This window comes from Aspergillus terreus, genomic scaffold, assembly GCF_000149615.1.
Source record: "Aspergillus terreus NIH2624 scaffold_3 genomic scaffold, whole genome shotgun sequence".
NCBI classification, from domain to species: domain Eukaryota; kingdom Fungi; phylum Ascomycota; class Eurotiomycetes; order Eurotiales; family Aspergillaceae; genus Aspergillus; species Aspergillus terreus.
Window position 1 is genome coordinate 2,207,443 of NT_165926.1, and position 16,916 is coordinate 2,224,358.

A 16,916-nucleotide genomic window follows, 5' to 3' on the forward strand; every position below is an offset into this window, starting at 1 on the left:
TTGGGGTGTCGGAAAGCAGTGCTCCGCGGTATCCTCTGCGCAAAGTTTCATGAGTAGCTGCTACGTAGATGTGGATCAAAGTGGATTCTGTAGATCTCCTGCTCCAGATCCACGTTTATCCCGTTGTCCGTGGGGGGTAGAGGTGCAAACTGGATGCTTGTATTAGAGACTCGTCCGCTATATGATTTGTATACCGCCAGTTGATGTGATCAATTCTCGATAGGCAAATCTATCTTTACCCTATCATGCTTCGTCATGGAAATAGTCTGCATGTTATGGCACTCTTGTGAGAACTACTAGCAAAGCCTACTACACGATCTGCTCTCGTTCATCAAGCTTTGCATTTGACAATCATCTTCGTCTATTCTCGATATCCATGGATAATCACCTTGATCACCTTCTCTTTCCCCTGTCGTACTAGCTCAAACGCGTCTTCTGCCTTTTCGAAATCGTACCGATCAGTAATAAGACGTTTCACATCGATCTTCCCACTAGCTACCAAGTCAACCGCAGTCGGATAACATCCAGTGGTGTAGCGGATGGATCCACGAATGGTGAGATCACGAATACAGGCAGTAGTGATAGGAAACACCACATTCTAGGTAGGACATGTCAGCCATTCACACGTATATCTACAGTATTGGGTCATCGACGTGGAATATCTCACCTCTTTCCCCATACCAGCCTGAACATATGTGCCCCCCTTCTTGGTCAAGTGTACCCCAGTCTGAATACACGCCTGTGCACCTGTCGCCTCGATAACAACGTCAGGACCCTCACCAAGCTCGAACTGCTCCTTGATCATCTTTGCAACCCGCGCACTCCATTCCGATTCATCGACACCTTCCGGCTTTGCCGGTGGGAGAAACACTCCGTCCGCACCAAAGGACTTGGCAAAGTCCAGCCGTGACTGGCTGATGTCTATACCGATGACCTTTCGCGCAGCGTACGCCTTACTGACGGCCTGGCATAGAAGTCCGATCGGCCCACAGCCGAAAACAACGATGTTCTGGTTCGGACGGACGTTCCCGACTTTCGTGATTTGCACTGCTACGGCCACGGGTTCTACCATGGCGCCCTCCTCGAGGTCCATGTGGTCTGGAAGGGGATAGCAGTAGTCTGACTGGGTGATGTAGTATTTTGACAGTGTTCCATCGTGCGGCGGGGTGGCAGCGAAGACGGTGTCGGGACAGAGATTGTAAGAGCCGCTACGGCAGTAGTCGCAACTAGGAGATGTCAGTTGAGATCGATTTCATCGCGGTATGAATGACGGAGCTTACTGTCTGCATGGCACACCTGGCTCAATCGCAACTTTCTGTCCAACCTTCAGATTCTTCACGGCTGATCCTACTTCCTCGATCACGCCGGAGCTTTCATGGCCGAGGACAATGGGAGATTCGAGGATAAAGTCTGTATTCCAGTGAGCAGAAATGCACCTAAAATAGATCCGCAGGACCTGGTCCAGTAACTAGTGCATCCAACGTACCCCCGATCCGACCTCGTTGCCAGTAATGTACATCGCTGCCACAAATGCCCGTCTCTGCGATGCGAACACGAACGTCCCAGGGGTCCTTGAGTGCAGGAACTGGTCGTTCCTCGAAGGAGACCTCTTTCACTGCTCGGAGGACAAAAGAGGGGTTGGTATCCTGGACCAACTGAGTCAGTCTGCTTGCTTAAGTTATGTTTCAGAGATGCGCGCTACCCACCGTCATATTGGATTAAGATGAATTCAGAACTATTCTCGGTGTGGTAATAGTTGGTATAGTTTGACTGAGCACAGTACTATCTCTCGGAGACAGTTTATATCAACGAGTGTCTCCGATGTGCTCTGCTATTCTCCGCTTGTTGACCCCCGCCTAGTGTGATATCACCAGACGGACCCCCGCCTCCGCTGCTGCGGACGCCGCATCCCGTCCATTTGCCGACTACACTGCACCTGAGGAGAGAGTATGAGGGGCACACAGTTGATGAAGAAAATGATCTAGAATCTAGAATTCTGTCACCGACTTGGTTATGGTCCATGAATATCAACTTTCTTAGATTTGCCGAGAATTCCTTGAGGTCAATTGAAAACGAAGATATTTCATCTAGAACTTCTCGTGTAAGACAGCGAGACAGAAGATGGCAGTTTTGGGGGACCTTCTCCTACAGTGTCTATTTATTGGCAGGCTTGGATCGAATGCATGATAAGAACGAGCCTACCAGGCTAGTCATGTCCTTGTCCAAACCTATCAATGACACTCTTCAGACGTTCATCATCCCTGTATAGTTCCAGCATATCTGCTTTCCAAGCTCCCCAATCCGTATCCTTATCGACTCCAAATGCAGCCCAGATGCCACGGACCAGAGAGAGCGTCTCAGCCCAAGGAAAGTCAACATCAAGTCCAAAAAAGAATCTCCGAAGTCTCTCATCTCTGCTCATAATATCAGCTAAATCATCTGCTCCCTTCTCTCGGAGGAATCGAGCCAATGCATAATCATGAATAGTCAAGGATGAGACTCCATTGTAGATGTCACCCATTTCTGCTGTCACTAAAGACGGTCCAAATGCCTCACTAGCGGGTACCACGCGAGCCATTTGCCAATCTATCACTCCAGTGATATTCAGCTGGTCGTCCACCATCAGGTGATCCCCCTTGTCGTCCACATGCTTGATATAGAATTCCTCGGCAGCCCCATCCAGTTCACGGGACGGGTTTGCTGCAAGAATATGGATCTGAGATTTCAAGAAGGAAAATACCAGGTAGGCATTCACAGGGAAAGAGGCGAAAAGCTGACCATCCGCAATGAGAGCCATATTTTGCTCCACAAATGAAGTGTAATAGTCACTGGCTGTATCAAAAGGCCCCGAGGGCGACAGGACGAGAAATCGTTCACTGGCTACGGCGGAGATAACTGGCTCTGAAGGCGATGGGCCTGATAGAAGAGATCCGGCTTTCGAAAATGGATGGCGTCTGAGCTCAATCAGGATGTCCGCCAGGCCATTCCAAACCCTCTCCTTATCTTTATCATCTGCGAACCGCTTCCCATGCGGCCCTTGCAGATTCCAAGGGGTCCCCGCCATTTGCTCCATAAGGACACAGCTGACGCCGATTTTGTTGTTCTTGTCGCCCACAAGGCCATAATCAAAAACGCGGGGAGCAGGCACGTTGGTTGTCTCTAGAAACTTAAGAGTGGCATATTCGCTGCGAATAAGGTAGTCGGCAAGCTGTTGAGGGGTACCGCTGCCAACTCGAGGTACTCGAAGGAGCCAAACGGAGCCATCATCGGTAAAGCGAATGCGAGCATGGTAGTTGGCCCAACCCATGAGGGAGCCCCGCCCCCACGCTGGCGGGTGCTCAATCTCGCATCTTTGGCCACCATTTAATTCGGAGGCGCGCTCGCAAACAGCCCTCTCATTGATTCTATCACGGATTTGTTTCACTTCGGTGTGTATATTGGCTTCGAATTCATCGTCTGGTAGTGGCTTGTGTTTCTGATTGTTAGGTTTGATTTATGTAGACGGTAAAGGCATGGACCGTACCATGTCACTGCATGTATGAGATGGCGGGATACGGTGAGTCGCGCAGAGCTGGCGATTGCATCGCTCACAGGCCCCAAGGCCCCGCACACTTGGCCCTTCACAGCCCACGAAATCACAGGTGAAAAATCTATGAAAAATCTATCAATCATGGGGTTATGGGGTGTTGGACGCGCAAAATACAGACGGGGAACCTCCCAGCTTCAAATAACCTGAGACAGCAGATACCCTTATCCCTGCTGAGATGTGCCCCGCCTGGTGTCTGTGCACTACTATCCCTAGTGCACAATCCCGCATTCCTACAGTGTCGGTTAACCGGGTTTTCCTCTGTTAGTAGTGAATGAGGGTAGTTTGAAGCCGATGAGATAGACATTTATCTGACTAGTGCATCCTCAGCTTCGAAGCTTGAGATAGCATTTGATGAGTTGCTAGACGGATGAATACTAGGTTCGGTGGTGCAGTTGGAGGGAACAGCTGTCGAGGATCCTAAGTAAAGAAGAAATCATTTGGGGCCTATTCAACTGCGATCTGACGCTGAGCTTGTGCCTTGTCTTGTTCTGGTCTCCTGATACTATTCGGGCTAGTTGTTATACTGTCAAGATATCATCTTGTTCTACCCAGGCGACACACTCTGTCCTATCTCTTAGACAACTGTTCCCGAATAGCGGAGATGAACTACACCGGTTAGCAACCCATCATTCAATCATGTGAAAAGACATACTGGAATTATTTGTGCCTTCTCGAGGTCCCAGACCCCACTCTTAGCGTAGATGTCTTTCATCAAGGTCTCCCGCACATCCTCAATGCTCTCCCCGGTATAGATCATCATACTTCCCTTGAAGGGCACGCCCTCACCTTCCTCGGGGTGTCTCTCAACCATTGCCCCTACATGCACGAGTAAGGTTTACGCTCGCTGGGGGGACAAGGACGGGGTGTCTCACCTCCGGCGACGACCCGGCCGGATGCAACAAGGGGTTTGATGTCTTCCAGATGTGCTCTGCACGGATCAACTCAGGAACCAAATCACTACGAAGAGAGAACGGAGGCATACGGTCTCACTTGCTTTCTAAGGTTCAGAGCATCAGGCTTGTCCGGCAGGATACAGAGAAACTCCTTCTTCTTGGAGTTTGCGGTGGCCATGCTGCGTTTTCCGACATGGCGTGGGGAGGCGACTCCGCGAGGAAGGGAGGCTTTGGCGAGTGGGAGAGTTGGAACTCCCCGGGAGAGTCTGTAGAACGACATTATTGTTGATGGTTTCTCTAAGTGATAGTAAATGCGATCAACGCTGGTTGAAGGCGAGGTGTGTCTGTCATTGACAGGGCGCGATTGTTTGCCGAGGCTTCCTTGGCGTTCGGGAAACTGTCCGAACCGGAATAATATCAATGGAGAAGAAAACTATACAGGCTTTCTGCTTTGATTGTGTTCTTTCTCCTGTTGGACAGAGGTTGGAATGTTTATCTTGTAGGTCAATAGTCTTTGGATGAGAGGGGCTTTCATAGGATGCCACAGTCAGACAGCACTATATATCCTATCATACGCGTAAGCTATATATGAGGACAGCCATAACTGAGAAGGAACCAGCAATCTCAGTATTCTCATAATGTGATCTCGATAACATCGGCTGTCATATACATGATCAACCAGTTATTCGTCTCAATGGATAAGCGCCCGTACACGCGGAGATCCCTCAAGCTAGCTCCAACATGCTGTATACTCCCCAGGAGGAACAGCACACTGCTGTTTGATCACATCCCATTGAAAGATATCCCGCCCACAGCCGTGGGTGCCTCGACATAGGTCTGCGGCCATCAATCTGCAGGTTGGAGTAAGTAGGTTTGGTGCAGATTTGCATTCGCTGCTCACGCTCAGACGAACAACGCCCAGGGATTGGAGAAAACACCCAATGGCTGCACGACAGTGATACGGGGTTCGCCAGCATGGGGAGCTGCTCTCTTTATAAGCGTCGTTTATCCATTCTCCCGTCAGATTGAGCATGTAGGCGAGGAGATGAGAAATCCGACCCCAATGCCAAGAGCAAATATATACGCTACTGGACCCACGCTCTCTCTAGTTCAAGCTACTAACAGGAATGGAGAAAATTTTCGCGAGGGAAATCTTCTATCACGGCGGTTTCCTAATGATGGATGTCTTTAGGAATACTCATATACAGTGATTGTGCTACTATTCATTCCTAGCAGCTGCTACGTTCTACACAAACGTATCAATTTACAGAGCTCTGAACGTAGTCTTCCTGAATAAAACGGAAGTACTATCAAAAGTATGAGTGGACCAAACCAAATACTTCTCTTCATGCAGACCACACATGGCCTTGATGCAGTTCTTCCTGTCGAAGGACTTGGGAGTTTACGTAAAAGCTACCAGTGCCTTGAGTTGCAATGGCGTGACCAGCAGATTCGACCCAACTCTGCTATACAATTACCACACAGCCGTTTCTGCTACTGATGTCGTTAAAGACGCCCCAGGTGATATGCCATGGCCAAGGGAATTGAAGATTTGAGGGGCTGAATGAACAGACCCCTATAATGCAGGACTAATCTGCAGGTCATTCTCAGATGTAACATAATCTACAACCGAGGTCCTTAGTGCATAGCGCACTATTGAAGCGCGAAGTAGATCTGCGCTGTGGGCCTATCGACGACTGCCGAAATCACCCACCAATGCACGACAGCGAGTTGTTGAACGATATCTATTCAGCTGCTCGTGTCCACCGCAAATGATATTGAGGCTTGTAAAAGACCCTAGTGGTAATATGCTTAGCTGGTGGGGAAGGGACCCTTCTTCGTGTCGCAGATAAATGCACACGCGCTCGACACGGGCCGCGTCAGATGCTCACGACTTACCTTCAACCTCGAGGCCGTAGAGGATGTCTACGACTCTGCTGCTGAAGGCCATCTTGGCCATCGCCAGTCTGTACATTGTTAAATTGTTCTTGTCGGGCAAAAGAGGCGCACAACCTCTTCCACCTGGACCTGTGCCGAAATTCATAATTGGCAATTTCCACGACCTCCCACCCCATGGCGTCAAAGATTGGGAACATTGGCTGCGGCATAAGGATCTATACGGTGAGTTAATCCTGGCCAATCACGCAGACACGTCCTAATCCCAATCGACAGGGCCAATCAGCTCTGTCACGGTCCTGGGACAGACAATAGTCGTGGTGAACGACGCGGAGTTGGCCGTCGAATTGCTCGAGAAGCAATCAGCAGCCACTGCCTCGCGACCTAGACTGGTCTTTGCTTCTGAACTGTTAGCTGCCCCGTGCATCACTTCTGCTTGTAACCCAGACTAAAGTAATTCAGGGCGGGATATGGTCTTTCATTGCCAATGCAGACCGATCTGCAGAGGACGCGCGCATACAGAAAAGCTATGCATCATGTCATCGGGAGCACCAAGTCTATGGCGGACTTCCATCCCTTGTTAGAAAGGGAGGTCCGGCGGTTTCTGCTGCGGACATTGCGAACTCCGAAGGAGTTAATTCAACACCTAAAGACGTGAGCGCACCCCATACTCTTTTGTTAGGATCAGTTTCTCAATAAGTCAACAGCCTGACAGGAGCCATCATCCTAGAGATTGGCTATGGATACACCGTGGAGCCACATGGCCCCGACCCGTTCGTTGACCTTGCCAACAAGGTCATGGCAGAGTTCTCAGTTGCAACGCAACCGGGGACCTGGGCTCCTGATATCATCCCGGCTCGTGGGTCCATGTTTTATCCACTTTCTCAAGACTCTACTAATTGAAACCGCAGTGAAATACATCCCTTCATGGTTCCCCGGCGCGGAGTTCCAACGCATGGCGAAGACATTCAACTCACGCGTGAATGATTTCTCGGGCAAGCCGTACGCATTCGTGCAGAAGAAGATGGCTCGTGGATCCTACAAACCGTCCTATCTGTCTCGTTTGCTGGAGAAAGACAATCCACAGCCTGGATCGGAGGAGGAGCTCGTCGCGCGATGGTCTGCTGCGTCTCTTTACGGCGGGGGCAGCGATACAGTGAGTGATGCTCTCAATATTATCAATTGCGACATATCTAACATCCATAGACACTTTCTTCTCTGGGCTCCTTCTTCCTCGCGATGGCCATGTACCCAGACATCCAACGAAAAGCCCAAGCGGAAATCGACCGGGTAGCTGGCAACAGACTCCCAACCTTCAACGACCGCGCCGAACTGCCGTATACAGAGGCCGTGGTGAAGGAGCTCCTCCGCTGGCTCCCCGTAGCACCCATGGCTCTACCTCACCGCGCTACCGATGACAGAAGCTGCGGCGGGTATCTCGTTCCGAGAGATGCACTGATCCTCCCGAATGTCTGGTAAGTTCTATCTTCGCATCTTCCGCAGTGGAAGGGCAGGCTAACAAGCCAGGGGTTTCCTACACGACCCCGAGGTCTATCACGACCCGATGACCTTCAACCCGGAGCGGTTCCTGGGGAGTACCCCTGAACCTGATCCGCGCAAGTTTGCGTTTGGGTTTGGACGGCGCGTGTGTCCGGGTAAGGCGCTTGCGGAGGCGAATGCTTTCCTCGCTGTCGCTATGTCGCTGGCTGTGTTTCGCATTCGGGATGCTAAGCAGAATGGGCGCAAGATTGATGGGTATCCGGATGTTACGGCTGGTGTTATCAGTCATCCGGTCGATTTTGAGGTTGAGATTAGTGCGCGCAGTGCGGCGCATGAGGCGCTGATTGAGTCGGTTGAAAAGGACTGTCCGTGGCAGGAGGGTGATGGCAAAGAGTGCGATTTCTAGACTGGTGATATGGGACTATTCGGTCATTCGTATACGCTCCCAGGGGGCTACATTATGATTAGACGCCTTTAAAACGCGTATCTCGCTTGGATTCAATGAAACACGAGGCACGCCACGGATGGCTACATAGTTGACAATCTTGGTTGCTCTAATTGTCCAGATATGATCATCCATGCTTTCTGCGGATTTTGAATTTATGTTATGCAGCACAAAAAATAATATATTCACAACACCAGTATTATTAGATCACTCCAACAACATCTGCCGTTCATAATGTGGCTGTGTCTAGCGCCAAATGTCTTAAAAGGCCCACGGAACAAGAGGCTGGTTCCGGCTAGGCTGCCGCAGGCCACCAGTGATGGCGCCTGGAGATGCCTGGCGATGCCTGAGCGATACGAGCCCCTAAATACGCCATGTCGCTCTCGCGACATCTTCGTACTTCCATCCACACCAGCACGAGGATAATCAGTACATATCTCAAAATGGGCTCGAAGCCAGCTACTATCAAGCTCCCGGGCTTTAACTTGCCGGTGAACTACAGGCCGCCCGCGGTAGGACAGAGCTCAGTCGATCGACACAACATGGACTGACAGAACCACAGAACCGTCAGAGGGCAAATGGCTTGTTCTTGAACGCCTTGGATTATATCCAAATTGATGGCGGCTATATCAGGTTAGTTATCCAGGGGGTGTCTTCTGTATTTGCTAACATTACTTGGTAGTCGCGTCAAGACCACGAGAGAGATCTTGATGATGCGGGTGATGGACACCATCAGTGACAAGCCTGACTGGACGCGGAAGGTAATTCATTGCCTTAATTGTCTGTCGCATGATGAGGTCTAACTGTGTCAGGTTTTTGACGAGGAGATCGTGGCCAGGTGGAGAGAAGAGCTCCTCGCAACTGGCCAAGATGTGACCCCCAAAATGCTAGACTGGATCATCAAAGAGCTGCAGTGGAAAGCCAAGCGCTTCCAGAAGACAGGCATCTTCGATGTCTTTGACGTGGGCGTGGTCAAGTCAGACACCGCCGTGTCAGAGGAACAGAAGCACGCCCTGCAGAAAGCGGTCGCCGTGCTGGAGAACGTCAAAGAGAGAGACTACCACCCCGGATCGGACGACAAGGTCATCGACCTCGTGCACCCGTCCCTCTTCCCAGTCGTCTACGGACGCACAAGAGTTCTCCCGGATCGGCTCATCGGGCTAGACGATTGTCTCCAGAGCATCGGTCAAGGAGAGACACTCAAAGTGCCATCAGACGAGGAAGTTGAGCCTGCTGTCCCGGGCGACTCATGGCTTTCAGGCTACGGGCGGAACCAACTCCGAGGCCTGAAGCCCTACAGCCAAAAGTTCCAGTGGCTGCCGTGCGATGTCAAGTTCACCGACGACGGATGCCACATCGCGTCGTACATCAACAACCTGCACCCGTCGAAGCACCGACCGCTCTACGACGTGATCGAGAAGATCCTGGCGCAGACGATCCCACTCTGGGATCAAACATTGACTGGTTCCTGGAACAGGGCCAGTGACAGGATCGTGTACAAAGAGGTCGAGTACCTTGAGCATACGGTCCCCGAGCCAACCGTTGCGGAAGGGGAAGAGGAAGATGACGAGTTCTATGAGCGCCATGACGAGTGGGAAGACACCCGTCCGGTCAAGAAGCCGGAACCTGGGGACTTCCATCCACCCGTAGTGGAGTATGGATGGGAGCCGATTGTTCTCCGCGAGCAGTTCCGTGACGAGGGGCTGCAGGTAATTGTGAAGCTGGCCAACATCGAGCTGACCCCCGAGAAGCCCGAGTACGAGGGGGGTTCGTGGCATATCGAGGGGCAATTGGTACGTGAGGCGACAATATCGTATATCTGAGCTCTTGTTAACGATCTCTAGAATGAACGCATCTGCGCCACGGCTATCTACTACTATGACAGCGAGAACATAACAGAAAGCACCCTCGCTTTCCGCCAACGGATCGACTCCGAGACGCTGGAGGATGTCAGTTACGAGCAGAACCGGCATTCCTTTGCCAACGAGGTCTTTGGCTTCGCAGGGGACACCTTCAACAACACCAACATCACGCAGGAGCTAGGGAGCGTCGTATGCCGCGAGGGTCGGCTACTTACATTCCCCAATATCCTGCAGCACCGGGTCGCGCCGTTTGCCCTGGCAGACCGCACCAAGCCGGGCCACCGCAAGATCCTGGCGTTTTTCCTAATCGATCCTCACCTGCGGATCATCTCCTCGGCCAATGTGCCTCCCCAGCAGGAGGAATGGGCCAAGGAGACTCAGACAACGATTGCACATGTATTGGACAGGAAACTTCCGGCCGAGCTGAGGGAGATGGTCAAAGAGAACATTCCTAATGCCTACATGACTTTCGAGGAGGCCAAGCAATACCGGCTGGAATTGATGGAGGAGAGGAGCGCGCGCAGCGAAAGACAGAATGCGCAGTTCGAGGAGGGCATGATCTCCCTTTGCGAGCATTGAGCTCGACCATCTGAGTCTTGACATCGTACAGTGGAATTTTATACAGTAAGGAGGTAGCTCATGTAATGCAATGTTCATTCCATGAAGGCTCGGTGGAGTGTATAGAGGGATGGCTTGCAACCAGTGTCCAGCCGGGCTGGGGTACCGCGCCAAACTATGCTCACCCATTCTATAAGTACGAAACAGGATAGCCAACATCCCCGGAAGCTAGACGGTCCTGTCAGGTGTTTTCATCGCTCGGAGAATTTCTGGGGAACCCAATTATGCCATAAGAATGGACTGAGCGCCATGTAGATCGTTCGAGATCCCCCCTTGACTGCAAATATACCATCGAATTGTTGGGCAAAGGGTATCCTGCCATGTTTACGACTACACATTCCGAAGGCGCATAGTTAATACCTCGCTATTTACGAGGTTAGCAACGACGTTGCGCCATTGCGAAGGCTACCAGCCAACCATCCGCCGGGGGAGATTTTATCCCTGTCTACGCTCGAGATGTAGGACTTACCCCACAGCAAGGGGAAGCAGAATGCCCACGCGAAGCATTCAGTGTCACCCCTTGCTACGCACGTCTGTACAGCAATCTCATAGTTGGATCATATTGCGTGTTGTAGGCGCGCGCAGGAGAGGCAAAGACATAAATACCACCTCTAGCCCCGTCCAGATCGTCGACTCGCAAGTCAAAACCAAACAATCCATCTCCAATCACCGACTATCTCACCTCAAAAGTCCCCGAAACAAGACATCCACGATGAAGATCCCCGTCGTCGTTGCCGCCTTCCTCGCCTCCGTGGCCGTCGCTACGCCCGCGGTAAGTCTCGACACGGCCCGAGTTACTTCAACAATGCCCTAACTCTCCGTCTTTAGGTCCAGGTCCGCGACAGGATGAAGGCTGGAGCTGGCGTCAAGCGCAACCCCCAGTTCCCTGGACCCGTTTTCGGGGCGCCTGCCGTAGGACCTATTCGGGTCCCTGGCGGGGGCCACGGGTTCTTCCCCGGTAAAGAGCATGAAGGTCACGATGGACACGACGGCCATGATGGTCACGACGGCCATGATGGACACGACGGCCACGACGGCCATGATGGACACGATGGCCATGACGGTCACGACGGTCACGACGGTCACGACGGCCACGATGGACACGATGGTCACGACGGCCATGACGGTCACGACGGCCATGATGGTCACGACGGCCATGACGGACACGATGGCCACGACGGCCACGAAGGCCATGGCCATGGAGGTCACAAAGGCCATGGGGGCCATGAAGGCTATGAGGGCCATGACGGCCATGAAGGCTATGAGGGCCATGGCGGCCATGACGGCTATGAGGGCCATGACGGCTATGAGGGCCATGACGGCCATGACGGCTATGAGGGCCACTATGGAAAGAGATATTATCCTGAAGAGGACCAGGACGACTACCGTGAGAAGGAACACGAAAAGCACCATGAAGGACACCCGGAATACTATGAAAAGGGACACGAAGGTCATGAGGGACATGAGGGTTATGAGGGTTATGAGGGATATGAGGGATATGAGGGCCATGAGGGCCATGAGGGACATGAGGGACATGAGGGCCATGAAAGCCACCATGGAAACTGATCTTTGGGTTTCCATGAAGACGACCCTGACGAACACCTAGACAAGGGATCCGGATTTGGCCTTGAATAGCCGGAAGTGTTTTGAAAGGGAGACTAAGGTTACCTGTGGAGGGAATAATTGAGAGTAGCCAGTAGCCATCTTATGGTCTGCAATATAATAATAGGGGTAATGAAATGAGAGTTCTTTACTTCGAGTCTTTGTAGCATTGCAGGTATCTACACAACATGCAGAGCTGTCTGCTTACTGCGTATCAGCTGGTTCTATCGTCTGTAAAACGTGACTATGTGCGAGTGATGGTGATATGAAATGGAATCTGTATTGTCTCATTGGAAGGGGAGACCTACAGGTAGGTATGAAGTAGGCAGGCCGAAAATATATACGGATCGGATAGATGTACAGTAAGACCTGCCTATAAGCAACCGCCTATATATGGAATCCCGCGATATTAGCAACAAAAATCCGCGTCTTCACTGATTTCCTATATAAACAAGCAATAAATCTAGATAGTTACAAGGTCGTTGCTTGGAAAAGACCCCTCTCCCATACGACGTGATTCATAGGAAATAGCTTAATTAGAAAATATACCTAGGTAGGTCTAAATAACCAATAATCTGCCTTAAAATAATATTTCATTACGGAGTATATAATAATTATGTCTGGTAGAGGTAGTAGAAATATATATCTTAGGGGGTCATCCCCCTAGTAAACCAACCCAGATAAAATGCAGCATTCTTGTTACAACATGTGTGATTTATCATACTGTAGTCGAGCTCCATACAAATCCCATTCGGAATAACTTCGTTGACACTGTAGCACTCCGTACCTCACAGGTCGCCGGCGATATTACTACTGACGACCCTTCGGAGCTGGATATACCGATCCCCGACGGAAAAACTCCGTCGGCACAATCCCCACCGAGCAGATATCACCGAATCCACGACGCCACCGTTATGGGTCGATGGGATGCAAAAGCAAATGCAAAAAAGAATGCATCATCCGTGAATCGAACACGGGCCTCATCGATGGCAACGATGAATTCTACCACTAGACCAATGATGCTTCGTTGAGGGATTCGGTCCTAGCTGGGTATAAGTCCTGGCGGCATAATAGCCACATTCAGACATCCATTCGAGCAACACCTAGTATCCATCTCTCCTACCCCCCTCGCCAGCCCCCTTCGCAGCCTCCAACTGCCGCATCATTCCGGCCTCCAGGCCCCCCAGATCCGTAACAACCGAGACCATGTCGAACCCTTGTTCCGCGCGCATCTTTGCCTGCGCGCCGTCGGTGCCTGCGTCATTAGCCACACTCCAACACAGCACAACTCAAACAAGGGGAACATACAGAAGATAGCGGCGGTCTTGCCAGCCGCCTTGGTAGCCTTCAGAATCCGCTGAATAGCCGCCTCGTGCTCGTCGCCACCGCGGACGACGCCCATCTGCTTGGCCAGATCGAACGGGCCTGCATAGCGTCAGTCCTCCGTATATATATATAAGGTATCACTTTGTGCACGAGAGGCGCCTCGTGCATATCGCCCCTTAGGGACAAACTCACCAATGAGCAACACATCCAGACCCTCCACCTTGGCAATCTCCTCGACATTATCCACTCCCGACCGCGACTCAATCTGCACCATCACCAGCAACTCCTTGTCGGCGTTGTTGTCGTACTGGGCTCCCGGCGTGACCTTGGGCAGCGCGTGCGCCGCATACATGGGCCCGTAGCCGCGGCTGCCGAGGGGAGGGTACTTGCAGAAGCGGACGATTTTGCGGGCGTCCTCCTGAGACAGTGTTAACATGAGTTCTAGTCTCTGTGGGGGTTGAGGGTTGTTCCCCGATGGAAACCTACGGCGGAATGACACATAGGCGTCAGGATGCCGTGGGCGCCCGAGTCCAGGGCCCGCTTGATCATCCATTCCTCCGGCCAGGGGACGCGAATGATTGGACTGGCGCCTTCGGAGCCGATTGCTGTCGCGAGCTGGACTTTGTCAGTCAATTGTTCGTGAGATGGGGTTTGGAGAAGTCTACGTCGTAGTATTCGCGGTCCGTGATCAGACCGTGCTCTGCGTCCACGAGAACCCAGCTGAAGCCGCCAACGGAGGAGGTGGCTGCACCTCGCAGAATCACACGAGCAGCTGGGGCGCTGGGGAGTCTGGAGCGCCGGGGGTGTCAGTGGATGGGTGTAATGGGGTGTAGAACGGGTACTGACGTGAGCCAGAAGCCATAGGCCTTGGATTGGTTCTGCAGGGCGGCGCGGAGAGGGAGTTGGAGAGACATGATGGTATCTAGAGTGAATGATTGAAGTGATATGGATTCGTGGGGGATGGGAGAGCGGGCATCTTAAGGGACACTCTCGCGGGGAATTATCCGAGGTGGGGGGTATGCGGAGTTGGTCCGACATCCACTTCACCTGCCAACGTATATACATGCTCTGAGTAGTCGACGTGTGTATTATAAGCTACTCTAACAGATTCCAGGCCTCAATGTACATATACCTGCTCTGCTGCACACCTCATTATCGAGCAGGTCCAAGCAACTTGACTAACAACACCGTCATCATTTCACCGGGTCCATCTCCACCAACCGCACAAAACTATCCGTATCCCCGTGCTGCGGCCTCGTCCCGTAATCCACAGAATGCGCCACGGTCTTGACAATGCCGCTCTTCGGCGCCCCCGTCGGCCGACTGTTGGCAAACGCGCCCCGTCCAGACGGCGTGGTCGGCTGCGGGTACGACGTCCCGGCTGAGCCGCCGATGATACCGGGGAAGAGGTGGACTAGCATGGCACGCGTGGTGGGCAGACAGGCGCAGAGGACGGCGATCTGGACCTCGATGACGGACCAGTGGACGATCGGTTGGAGCTCGACTGTTCCATTTCTTAGCCGGTGGGAGAGAGATGGAGGACGGAGTACGTACCTGTGGGATTACTTCCCCAGCGGTTGAACCAAAACACCACCACACGGAGGATAGCAACAAGGGTGAGACTGTCATCTGCATCAGCAACCATTCTCATCGACCCTCGCGGGATATAGACGCACACAAGACCCATAGCAAACATGACACCAACCCCGGCCTTCTTCCGCGCGCTCAAATTCAGCTTCAGAATCTCATAGATCGGCATCAACACCATGACGGTGTCGACGCCGATGTTGACGAACGCGTTGGCAAAGGTCGCCGTCATAAAGTCGATGCACTTGCCGGGCTCCTCGCCCGCCCAGCCGGTCCACGCGAGCCGCGGCGGCATGCAGCGCAGCGCGTCGGTGAGGATCCAGGTCACGGCGATGGCGGCGTTCAGGCCGATGATGATGAAGGTGGTGACGCGGAAGAGGCGCGACTGGAAGATGCGGAGCAGGAAGAGACAGACGGAGATTTTGGCGAGGGAGATTTGCGCTTTGTACAGGAGGACGAAGCCGTAGAAGCGCTGGGATCTTTAGCGTCGTTGGGAAACGAATGGAGCACAGGCAGACGCACCTTGTAGAGGGCCGTGATGTTGTCCATCGGGACAATGTCCCACATGTTGCTGCCGAAGCCGAAGTGGATCACTGGACGGTCAGTCTGTGTGTGTTTGTGGGAAGGTGATGGAGTGTGGTCTTACTAGAGGCGTTCAGAGCGAACAGCACGATCGCCAGGATCTATACTGGTTAGTTGCCTGCTGCACGGGCACTGGTAGCCAGACTCACCTCTGCTACGATAATGGTATAGTCGTCCGGTCCCCATCCGCCACCTAGCCCTATGCTCTTGGCCACCATGCGGTTCGAGAACAGCAGCGTCGCCAGAATCAGCGGCACAAGCGTCGCCGCCTCGACTTCGGGATGGCCCTTGTGATACGGCACATTGCACGCACGGGAGCTGGCACGTTTCGCCACTGGTGTCTATCAGCCAGGGCCGGAGCAGCGCGGAACAGATCAGACATACCCAAAGCTTCTCTTCCCGTGCAGCCAGCCGTCACGCAGTTCGTGATGGCCGTCTGGACAGTATCATTGGAACAGAGACACGACTTCTGCGAGGAAGCGCACGCGGCCGAATGCTGCGCCAGGACCTGCTTCTGACAGACAGCCTGCTCCAGTTAGCACGACCACCCCTTCGCCATCACCAACAGACAACCTACCGCACACTGAGGCAGCGCTGGATGTGTAGAATCGGAGTTTGAATCGGCACCGACGACACCCACTGCCAACCCCAGGATTCCCAATACCGCAACCCGGTGGAGCAACATTATATTGACAATGTAGAGAGGGTCGACAAAGCAGCGGAATGAAGTCGCGGAACTCGGAATCAGACCAGTTCCCCGTCCTCTCCAGATCCCGACCCAGGGACAGCTGTCAAATATGGCGGAAAGGGAGTCCGTGTCTCGGGTGGTGAATTTTTTCCCTCTCGCCATTTGTTGGCCCACCACCGCCGGACGTCTATCCAGTTGTAGAAGCGCCCATACTTCGGCAATCTTCCGCATCCACAGACCAGGCTGCTTATGCCAGTTGCATACAGCGATCGCCGTTTAAGGCTGCGCCTGATGAGATGATTCGCTTGGGCTGGTGGCGAGTGGATGG

The 16,916-nt window shown here is 52.6% G+C and overlaps 8 protein-coding genes and 1 non-coding gene across 9 annotated transcripts; 3 read left to right on the plus strand and 6 right to left on the minus strand.

Annotated features, from left to right (window-relative positions):
* Positions 1-361: 361 nt before the first annotated feature.
* Positions 362-1,519, minus strand: ATEG_02679 (NAD(P)-dependent alcohol dehydrogenase; the record flags this gene model as incomplete). The annotated part of the gene is made up of 4 exons (XM_001211857.1): positions 362-598; positions 668-1,226; positions 1,281-1,410; positions 1,483-1,519. 4 exons carry the CDS (start codon positions 1,517-1,519, stop codon positions 362-364), a joined length of 963 nt encoding a protein of 320 aa, XP_001211857.1.
* A 687-nt stretch (positions 1,520-2,206) lies between these two features.
* Positions 2,207-3,307, minus strand: ATEG_02680 (uncharacterized protein; the record flags this gene model as incomplete). Its single annotated transcript, XM_001211858.1, has 1 exon — positions 2,207-3,307. One exon carries the CDS (start codon positions 3,305-3,307, stop codon positions 2,207-2,209), a length of 1,101 nt encoding a protein of 366 aa, XP_001211858.1.
* An 849-nt stretch (positions 3,308-4,156) lies between these two features.
* Positions 4,157-4,762, minus strand: ATEG_02681 (uncharacterized protein; the record flags this gene model as incomplete). The annotated part of the gene is made up of 4 exons (XM_001211859.1): positions 4,157-4,195; positions 4,242-4,405; positions 4,462-4,517; positions 4,572-4,762. 4 exons carry the CDS (start codon positions 4,760-4,762, stop codon positions 4,157-4,159), a joined length of 450 nt encoding a protein of 149 aa, XP_001211859.1.
* A 1,793-nt stretch (positions 4,763-6,555) lies between these two features.
* Positions 6,556-8,284, plus strand: ATEG_02682 (cytochrome P450; the record flags this gene model as incomplete). Its single annotated transcript, XM_001211860.1, has 6 exons — positions 6,556-6,603; positions 6,841-7,032; positions 7,111-7,237; positions 7,290-7,534; positions 7,585-7,853; positions 7,906-8,284. The coding sequence occupies 6 exons, from the start codon at positions 6,556-6,558 to the stop codon at positions 8,282-8,284; spliced, it is 1,260 nt and encodes a 419-aa protein (XP_001211860.1).
* Positions 8,285-9,036: 752 nt separating this feature from the next.
* Positions 9,037-10,764, plus strand: ATEG_02683 (DUF4246 domain-containing protein; the record flags this gene model as incomplete). The annotated part of the gene is made up of 3 exons (XM_001211861.1): positions 9,037-9,084; positions 9,136-10,116; positions 10,168-10,764. The coding sequence occupies 3 exons, from the start codon at positions 9,037-9,039 to the stop codon at positions 10,762-10,764; spliced, it is 1,626 nt and encodes a 541-aa protein (XP_001211861.1).
* A 751-nt stretch (positions 10,765-11,515) lies between these two features.
* Positions 11,516-12,369, plus strand: ATEG_02684 (uncharacterized protein; the record flags this gene model as incomplete). Its single annotated transcript, XM_001211862.1, has 2 exons — positions 11,516-11,575; positions 11,632-12,369. 2 exons carry the CDS (start codon positions 11,516-11,518, stop codon positions 12,367-12,369), a joined length of 798 nt encoding a protein of 265 aa, XP_001211862.1.
* A 988-nt stretch (positions 12,370-13,357) lies between these two features.
* On the minus strand, positions 13,358-13,428 carry ATEG_10452. Its single transcript has one exon. It is a non-coding gene; the product is annotated as a tRNA-Gly (tRNA).
* An 80-nt stretch (positions 13,429-13,508) lies between these two features.
* On the minus strand, positions 13,509-14,645 carry ATEG_02685 (HpcH/HpaI aldolase family protein; the record flags this gene model as incomplete). Its single annotated transcript, XM_001211863.1, has 6 exons — positions 13,509-13,660; positions 13,714-13,830; positions 13,924-14,149; positions 14,218-14,346; positions 14,397-14,520; positions 14,578-14,645. 6 exons carry the CDS (start codon positions 14,643-14,645, stop codon positions 13,509-13,511), a joined length of 816 nt encoding a protein of 271 aa, XP_001211863.1.
* Positions 14,646-14,924: 279 nt separating this feature from the next.
* On the minus strand, positions 14,925-16,585 carry ATEG_02686 (CFEM domain-containing protein; the record flags this gene model as incomplete). Its single annotated transcript, XM_001211864.1, has 7 exons — positions 14,925-15,235; positions 15,286-15,790; positions 15,841-15,911; positions 15,965-16,001; positions 16,050-16,234; positions 16,285-16,426; positions 16,478-16,585. 7 exons carry the CDS (start codon positions 16,583-16,585, stop codon positions 14,925-14,927), a joined length of 1,359 nt encoding a protein of 452 aa, XP_001211864.1.
* Positions 16,586-16,916: the final 331 nt, after the last annotated feature.